We start from the raw sequence: 10,214 nt of genomic DNA on the forward strand, positions 1-10,214 counted from the left end.
TTACGAAAAAGGGAAAAATATATAGGAGAATTAATTATGTGATATAGAAGAGTAAAGAAAGAATGGAGGAGAGATGTAAATGATTATACAAGGAAAGGTGTCCAATTAAAATCTAATAATCAAAGTTATTTTTGTTTTGAAGATTGTTTTCATTCATTTTTCTTTATTTCTTCTTCTTCTCACCCCTCATTTCCACATATACTTTCTCTTATCAGACTCAAAACAAAATAGTTATTCCTCATTTTCATAATATACTTTCTCCATATCAAAGCACAAAAAAAATGAAAACTAAAACTCAAAACAAAATAATTATTGAACAGGCTCTAAAATAAATAAGATGTTGATTGCTTTCAATTTTTTTCACTTTTTGCGTTGGTAATGGATGAGTTAACAGGACATATTCAAGATGATATTCCTTGGTGTATGCTTTTCGCAGACGATATAGTGTTGATAGATGAAACTCAGGAAGGGGTAAATGCAAAGCTTAACCTTTGGAGAGAAGTGTTGGAATCTAAAGGTCTTCGCCTAAGCCGATCAAAGACAGAATATATGGAGTGCAAGTTCAGTGCAAATGGAGGCCAAAACGAGTTAGGGGTGAGGATCGGAGATCAAGAAATACCAAAGAGTGACCGTTTTCGTTACCTAGGATCTATCTTGCAAAAGAACGGAGAATTAGATGGAGATCTCAACCATAGAATACAAGCTGGATGGATGAAGTGGAAGAGTGCATCCGGCGTGTTGTGTGACCGCCGTATGCCACTGAAGCTCAGGGAAAAATTTTATAAGACGGCAATAAGGTCGGCGATGCTGTATGGCACAGAATGTTGGGCGGTGAAGCATCAACACGTACACAAAATGGGTGTAGCGGAGATGAGGATGCTTCGTTGGATGTGTGGGCACACGAGAAAGGATAAGATTAGGAATGAGGATATCCGGGGTAAAGTAGGAGTAGCCGAAATTGAAGGAAAGATGAGAGAAAATCGGTTACGGTGGTTTGGACATGTGCAAAGAAGGCCTACTGACGCTCCGATTAGAAGATGCGACTATGGGACAGAGGTTCAGGGCCGAAGGGGTAGAGGAAGACCTAGGAAAACTTTGGAAGAGACCCTAAGAAAAGACTTAGAGTACTTGGATCTAACGGAGGACATGACACAGGACAGAACACAATGGCGTTCTAAGATTCAAATAGCCGATCCCACTCAGTGACTTGGATTTTCCAAGTCTCCAACCGAGAAGTTTTCCTCACTCGGGAAATTAAGGGAACACTACCTCAACCTACATGCTCCACTCACAAAGCTTCAACAAAAGAAAATTCAAAGAACTTAGCGAAGAAGGCTTTGGTGTATTTAACACAATACGTTGAAATGAAGGAAAGCTTATTTATTGATATCCCCGATAAGTTACAAATATGTACATATACTTGAGTCAAAATAAACAAACAAGAGGGAGCCTTCACAAAGGTTGCTTAGGAGAAGTCTCAGCAGTCGGTAGAGCCCCAGAAAGAGAAGGCACCGGAGGGGGATCATTCGGAGCCTCAGTACTGGACAAAACCCTAGAAGGAGGAGGCATCAGAGGTTGATCATTTGGAGCTTCATTACGCGGTACAACCCCAGAAGACGAAGGCAATAAATGCCTTTGGAACAAACCCACAAATCTCTGATGATCAAGTAAAACCTGACCATCAGATTCCTTCATCTGGTCAAGCTTCATCTTCATGTTTGTAGCATAGTCATGTGCGAGCCGGTGCAACTGTTTATTCTCATGCTTGAGCCCTTTAATCTCCTGTTTGAGACTCATCACTTCAGCCGCCAATGATTCAACTTGGCGGGTTCGAGCAAATAGGCGTTGGGCCATATTAGACACAGAACCTGCACACTGAACACTGAGAGCCAGAGAATCCTTAACAGCCAACTCATCAGACCGTTTGGAAAGTAATCTGTTATCTTTGGGAGTGAGAAGGTTCCTGGCCACTACCGCAGCGGTCATATCATTCTTCATCACGGAATCCCCAACGGTAAGAGGACCAGTAGGGGAGACGAAAGATGGGCGCCATATGTTGTCTGGAGAAGGCGGGGCTGCCTCTTCAACAAGGTTCAAGTCAAAACGACGGTCGGAGGGGCCAGACATTTTCAAAGGTGTTGAAGAGATAAGAGGTCGGACAAATCAAGATCTTAGAAGTGCAAGAATGGAGCTTCTACTGGTGGATATTCAAGTGTGCTTTGGAACTTAATGTCAGCCCCTATAAAAATCTGCACTCGACGAAGCTTCAGAAATCGAAGAGGCGCCTGCTCAGAAATCGAAGAGGCGTTTGCTTTCTCAAAAGCTGGGCTGCTCAGAGACCACGAGGGTCGATCTCAGAAATCGAAGAGGCGTTTGCTTTCTCAAAAGCTGGGCTGCTCAGAGACCACGAGGGCCGATCTCAGAAATCGAATAGGCACCTATTTTTCCAGCCTTGTCAGCACCTGTCACACGCACACTCAGCTTTGCGGAAATTATGGGCATTCTGTCGAAGATTTCTGGCGAAGTAGAAAGCATATGAATCGTACTGTTCAATCACCCACTTCCCACACGCAACAGTAACTCATAGGTACCACAGATAACTTTGCCAAAGTTCTCTGACAAAGTTGAGACACGTGAAGCTTGCAGCTCCCGCTACATCGCTCTAACCAAGAAGGGTAAAAGAATTGCAAAGAAACAACACTAACAAAGTTTAGACACATAAATTTTGAAGGTCTAGCTACCATATTATTACCCACAAGGGTAAAGGAACAGTACCACTGTTGGATAATTGGAAAGTCCCGGTGTGTCAACCTCTGTGCTTTGTGGCAAGGTAGACTAGCAAACATGCCCAACCTTTACTCACATTCGAGAAAACACTCCCAACAGGATTGCTTGCTCCAAAATCGAAGAGGCACCGCCCTCTGAATCTCGAGAGCCAGACTCCCAACATGATTACTTTCTCAAAAATCGAAGAGAGGGTAAAGGAACAGTACCACTGCTGGATAATTGGAAAGTCCCTGTGTGTCAACCTTTGTGCTTCGTGGCAAGGTAGACTAGCAAACATGTCCAACCTTTACTCACATTCGAGAAAACACTCCCAACAAGATTGCTTGCTCCAAAATCGAAGAGGCATCGCCCTCCGAATCTCGAGAGCCAGACTCCCAACATGATTACTTTCTCAAAAATCGAAGAGAGGGTAAAGGAACAGTACCACTGCTGGATAATTGGAAAGTCCCTGTGTGTCAACCTCTATGCTTCGTGGCAAGGTAGACTAGCAAACATGCCCAACCTTTACTCACATTCGAGAAAACACTCCCAACAAGATTGCTTGCTCCAAAATCGAAGAGGCACCGCCCTCCGAATCTCGAGAGCCAGACTCCCAACATGATTACTTTCTCAAAAATTGAAGAGACACCGCTCTCCGAATCTCGAGAGCCAGACCCCCAGCAGGATTGCTTTCTCAAAAATCGAAGAGGCATCGTTCTCCGAATCTCGAGAGCCAGATCCCCGACAGGAGTGCTTGTTTGAAAACCGAAGAGGCACCACTTTCCCAACTTCAAGAGCTGGATCTCCTTGGATAAAGCTTGTCTGTAATCTTCACACGCAACATCAGCTTTCCAGATACCACAGACCACTTTTTCAAAGTGCTCTGACAGAGTTAAAACATGTGAAGCTGGCAGCTCCCACTACCGTGCTATGACCAAGCAGGGTAAAGGAATAGCATTATTACTTGATGTTAGGGAGACTCCTATATATGTGGACCTCCATCCCTAACGGACAGGCAAACCTGCAAAAATGCTCAACCCTTTCTCTTATCTGAGAGGGCACTCCCAACGAAGCCTTTCGAAATATTCAGCTTTCTTTCCCCCCGATAATACCTCTGTAAACAAGCTATACTAGAGCAAGAATATCTCATATCATCAGGGTTAAAATCAAGAGTATCCCATATCATGCTTTTTCCCTGTCTTTTCCTTTGGCCTTGTTTTTACCTGCAAGACAAGGAGAAAGAGAGCAATCAGTCAGCACTTGGAATCAAGCTTCCAGCCAGGTACTGACTGCCTGGAACCCCTTACCTGATTACTTACCTGGCATTGCTCTCGAGTACTCATCTTCAACATCTTATGCTTCCAGGGAAGATACCGCATCTGCCTGAGGAACAGATAGGGCAAGTGAGAAGGATACAAGGAAGCATGTGGAGACAAGCGTAACAGCACACGTGCCGATACATCCACTACTCTGTCAAAAGCAAAAGTATCCCATATCAGCAGGGTCGAACGTACTCTAGATTTGATGGACTTATTTTGACCCTCAAATTCTTCAGTCGGCCTTATACTCTGGAGGAAACCAGAAAACCCTCCAGCCTGGTTCAAGAATAAGCCTGTGGAAAGTTACTTCTTCAAAAGCAAAAGTATCCCATATCATCTCTTCTCATTTTTCTTCTCTTTATCCTTCATGCTGCCTGCAAGATAGGGAGAATGTGAACAATCAGCCGGAGCTCTGATTGCTTACCTTGTGTGTCACATCTTTCAGCAGATCCCCTAGCCCGGCGACTTGAGGGACTCCGACTACATGGTTTGTATCGCGCTTGACCAAACCTGAAACTACAAGTAAGCTTCAAGTGAAATTGATACATTACATTGTGCACCTCCACCAGTTACAGATACCACCCCTGGATGGAGGAAGAGTACTTCCAGAGAAGATGCCACATCTACCTATGAGACAGATAAGGCAAGTCAAGACGATACCACACTCCGGTACTTAGAAGTTTCGTGGTTACGAGATCATTCTCCCACAATATTTCCTAATGTCATTTGTACTAAATCATTCACTTGTACTCACTAAAGGAGAGCTCACTAAAGGAGAGCTTGAACCTATGTACTTGTGTAAATCCTTCACAATTAATGAGAACTCCTCTATTCCATGGACGTAGCCAATCTGGGTGAACCATGTACATCTTATGTTTGCTTTCCTATCTCTATCCATTTATATACTTATCCACACTAATGACCGGAGCAATCTAGCGAAGATCACAAAAAGTGACCGTTTTCGCTACCTAGGATCTATCTTGCAAGAGAACGGAGAATTAGATGGAGATCTCAACCATAGAATACAAGCTGGATGGATGAGGTGTAAGAGTGCATCCGGCGTGTTGTGTGACCGTCGTAGGCCACTGAAGCTCAAGGGAAAATTTTATAGGACGGCAATAAGGCCAGCGATGTTGTATGGCACAGAATGTTGGGCGGTGAAGCATCAACACGTACACAAAATGGGTGTAGCGGAGATGAGGATGCTTCGTGGGATGTATGGGCACACGAGAAAGGATAAGATTGGGAATGAGGATATCCGAGGTAAAGTAGGAGTAGCCAAAATTGAAGGAAATATGAGAGAAAATCGGTTCCGATGGTTCGAACATGTGCAAAGAAGGCCTACTGACGCTCCGGTTCGAAAATGTGACTACGGGACAGAGGTTCAGGGCCGAAGAGGTAAAGGAAGACCTAGGAAAACTTTGGAAGAGACCCTAAGAAAAGACTTGAGTACTTGGATCTAACGGATGACATGACACAAAACCGAGCGCAATGGCGTTCTAGGATTCATATAGCCGACCCCACTTAGTGGGAAAAGGCTTTGTTGTTGTTGTTGTTGTTGTATGAAAGCTATGTGAAGACTGAAGAGTGACGTTCTAATTAATGCGGACCTACAATTAGAACTAATAAATTTGAAAAACATATATTGCTAGAACTTTACTAGCAATGTAATTTCATCATAATTTTTTTTTTCTCAAAGAGAAGAATAATATTAAAGACAAATAAAAATGTTTATATCATAAGCTAGAGCATTAAACAATCACTCCGGTTCTAAAAAATCCCACATATGCCAACCACATGAATGTAATTTCATCCTAATTTGGATCATCTATTTGCAAATGTTCATTATTGGCCTATTTTTAATATTTAACTTAAACTTTTAAGACTATTTGTTATTCGACGTGGTATCATAACTAGACCTGGTATTCGTGTTGTGTTTTCCGTGTTCGTGTCATACCTGATATCTTAACGGGTCATGTCGTGTAACACCCGTTAAAATAAATGGGTAAAATGACCCAACCCGATAATATTAACAGGTAATATGACCCGACCCGTTACCCGTTAAGGAAAATATATTTTAAACCAATAAATAATCAAATAAAAAACATAATACTAAATAAGTATATACATTCCATATTATCACATCCAAAACATAAAAACGCAATTTTGTTTTAAGTATATTTTCGCTTACCTAAAGTCTTTAATAGTTTTTTAATTAATGTAGAAGTGTAAAAAAATATAGAAAAAATATATATAAACACTCGTAATGACAAGCTTTATAACTTTCATGAAGAGCTTAACTTCAAAATTCACCACTATAATCATATAAATCATAGATCAAAATTTAACTGTTAATTGTTGTTTACATTTATACTTCATTGTTCTCATCAAATTTCGTTTTTTTAGATTTTCTTTTTTGAAAACATGATCTATTAGAGGGTGCAGATGTATGAATGGTTTGGATCGTTGATATTATATTTAGAGTTTTACGGTTAGTGAAAATATTGCTTGATGTTTATAAAGTTTCTACAAATTATATGACATTGACTCATATTTCAGTTAACCGTAAATATCGAAACGTGATATCATCTTCTTACTTCCGCCAGATGATCATGTTTTCAAAAAATAAAATTTTAAAAATGAAATTTAGTAAGAATAATAAAGCGTAAATGACAATCGACGATTAAATAAATTTAAGGTTTCACTACTACAAAATTATCTATTGCTGGCGATCCAAAAACTTTTTTCAACGATCCAACCGTCAAACTTATTTGTACACATTCCGAGATCGCATACGTAAAAAAAAACATTCAGAGATTACGTAATGGAACAAAAGTTTTCAACGGTTATGAACGAAAAATCACAATTTAACGGTTATTTTATCTCCGATTTTGATGATTTTTTACAGATAGACTCCTCGACCTATAAGAATGTAATGAATAAATTTGATCTTTAATTTAAAGTATTTACACTAGTGGGTACCACAAAAACTTATTTTATACTTAATAGAAGTATAATATTAACTCTAAGTGTTTGTTTAATCTACTGTTTTGACACAATATGCATTCTACAAAAAAAATTTCAACGATCCAACCGTCAAACTTATTTGTACACATTCCGAGATCGCATACGTAAAAAATCATAAAAAACAAACATTCAGAGATTACGTAACGGAACAAAAGTTTTCGATGGTTATAAACAAAAAATCACAATTTAACGGTTATTTGATCTCCGATTTTGATGATTTTTTACAGATACACTCCTCGACCCTATAAGAAAGTAATGAATAAATTTGATCTTTAATTTAAAGTATTTACACTAGTGGATACCACAAAAACTTTTTTTATACTTAATTGAAGTATAATATTAACTTTAAGTGTTTGTTTAATCTACTATTTTGACGCAATATGCATTCTACGAAACTTTTTTTAACGATCCAACCATCAAACTTATTTGTACACATTTCGAGATTGCATACGTAAAAAATCGTAAAAAATAAACATTAAGAGATTACGTAACGGAACAAAAGTTTCCGACGGTTATAAACGAAAAATCACAATTTAACGGTTATTTTAACTCTGATTTTGATGATTGTTTTACAGATACACTCCTCGACCGTATAAGAATGTAATGAATAAATTTGATCTTTAATTTAAAGTATTTACACTAGTGGATACCACAAAAACTTATTTTATACTTAATAAAAGTATAATATTAACTCCAAGTATTTGTTTAATCTATCATTTTGACGCAATATGCATTCTACAAAACGTTTTTCAACGATCCAATCGTCAAACTTATTTGTACACATTCCAAGATCGCATACGTAAAAAATTGTAAAAAACAAACATTCATAGATTACATAATGGAACAAAAGTTTTTGACGATTATAAACGAAAAATCACAATTTAGCGGTTATTTTAGCTCCGATTTTGATGATTTTTTACAGATACACTCCTCGACCCTATAAGAATGTAATGAATAAATTTGATCTTTAATTTAAAGTATTTACACTAGTGGATAACTTATTTTATACTTAATAGAAGTATAATATTAACTCTAAGTGTTTGTTTAATATACCGTTTTGACGCAATATGCATTCTACGAAACTTTTTTCAACGATCCAACCGTCAAACTTATTTGTATACATTCCGAGATTGCAAACGTAAAAAATCGTAAAAAAACAAACATTCAGAGATTACGTAACGGAACAAAAGTTTTCGACGGTTATAAATGAAAAATCACAATTTAACGGTTATTTTAGCTTCGATTTTGATGATTTTGTATATATACACTCCTCGACCCTATAAGAATGTAATGAATAAATTTGATCTTTAATTTAAAGCATTTACATTTTTTTATATATGAGTGATTGTATATATATATTTTTACATTTTTTACACTTCTACAATAATTATTATTAATTTTATTAATTTTTCCCTCAAATAAAAAACATTATTCATGAGGGTTTGAAGGATTTTAAAAATCTAAACGATAATATAAGTGTAACAATTATCTATTCGTGGAGGAATAATGATAAATCACGAGTGTTTATATATTCTTTCGCATTTTTCATACTTGTATGTATGTCTTCTTAGTTCTTGCATATACAAATACTATACTAGTATATTTTAATTTTGGACAAGAATATGTTATGTAAAATTTATCCTAGTAATGATAATAAGGAACTCTCATAATAAAAATAAATAATGATTAAAACTTTTTTTTTATATTTTTTTATAATTTATATAGAACAATAATACAAAACTATATATTTAATATAGAATATATTGTATATGTTAATATGACTATTGTATTTTATAATAAATCTTTAAGTAATTAAACTTTAAAATTATTAAAATAATTTTTTTCTTAACGGGTCGAAACGGGTTACCCACGTGTTACCCGCGTGTATACCTGTTAAGAACCCGTTATTAACGGGTCACCCGATAGTGACCCGATAAGTTATCGTGTTAACCCGAAACCCGTTATTTTCGTGTCGTGTCAAAAACTGCCAGGTCTAATCATAACCTCATTTGGAAAGTCTTAAGGCTCTGTTTGACAAAAAATTCCCTAAAAAGTTGTTTCACTTTAAATTTAATTGTTAAAAATGTTTGGTAAAAATAATAATCTTCGTACAGCAGCTTTTAAAAGGAGCATGTTCAAACTTACTTTCATAATAAGAAAAGCAGAGCCTTTAATGAATTTTAAATCTCCAGTAACCTTAAATATGGCATCATTTACTCTCTTATGTTATATTCATCGATCTATTCTCCCACCACTAGCTTCTACTACCTACCACTGCTAGCCCTATACCACCACTACCACCACTATCGCTGATGCTATCATCCCACCACCATTACCACCACCATATCATCATCTCCCCATCACCACTGGCACCACCTCTACTCCTACCACCAATGCCAGCAGCAACTCCATCAACACCACCATCTCCGCCATCACCCCTTCCACTGCACCCCCACCATTGCCACCACCATCACAACAATCACCATCACCATCTTAAACACATCTTTTCCAACTTAGTCATTATGCACAACTAATTAAACAGTTTCACATAAATTTTTATCAAACATTGTGACACTGCTTTTCACACGCTAAACACGTTTGGTCTTAAACTCTCAACTTGCCACTTCTTCGTTGACTAATATGCACAGTGTAGGTTGTTCTCTCTTTCTCTCTCAAGCTTCTTTTCGAACTCCTGTTAGAAGTGAAAGTTATGTTCATTAATTTTATCGTACATACATGGTGAGGCTGGAGAAATACAAGCAGCTTGACTATATATATAGCCTGTATTTTTTTGAACTCAATAACTTTTTTGGGGAGAAGTCGTATAATGTAGTTGTATAGTATTTAATTGTTTGTAAGTAATGTGCTATATATTTTCTAATGTATGCCACATTATTATGGGTGTTACCTGTATGCATCCCAGACCCATGTGTTACATGATCCACATGTTTATCAGATAATCTAATATGAACTTTGCTCGACTCCTTATAAGTAAGAAGTTAATTCTCCGGCCATATTTGTAAGTCATAGTTCGATAATAACTATTAAACTTGCAAAAAGAAAAAAATGTATGCATATCTCGTTTGAAAGAAATTCCTGCAG

The 10,214-nt window shown here is 37.4% G+C and overlaps 1 protein-coding gene across 1 annotated transcript; it reads left to right on the forward strand.

Moving 5' to 3' along the window:
• The first annotated feature begins 386 nt into the window (after positions 1 to 386).
• LOC126599224 (uncharacterized) lies at positions 387 to 5,644 on the forward strand. The gene is made up of 2 exons (XM_050265563.1): positions 387 to 716; positions 5,128 to 5,644. Exons 1-2 carry the CDS (start codon positions 424 to 426, stop codon positions 5,546 to 5,548), a joined length of 714 nt encoding a protein of 237 aa, XP_050121520.1. The 5' UTR covers positions 387 to 423; the 3' UTR covers positions 5,549 to 5,644.
• Positions 5,645 to 10,214: the final 4,570 nt, after the last annotated feature.

Source organism: Malus sylvestris, chromosome 14 (assembly GCF_916048215.2).
Source record: "Malus sylvestris chromosome 14, drMalSylv7.2, whole genome shotgun sequence".
Classification (NCBI taxonomy): Eukaryota; Viridiplantae; Streptophyta; class Magnoliopsida; order Rosales; family Rosaceae; genus Malus; species Malus sylvestris.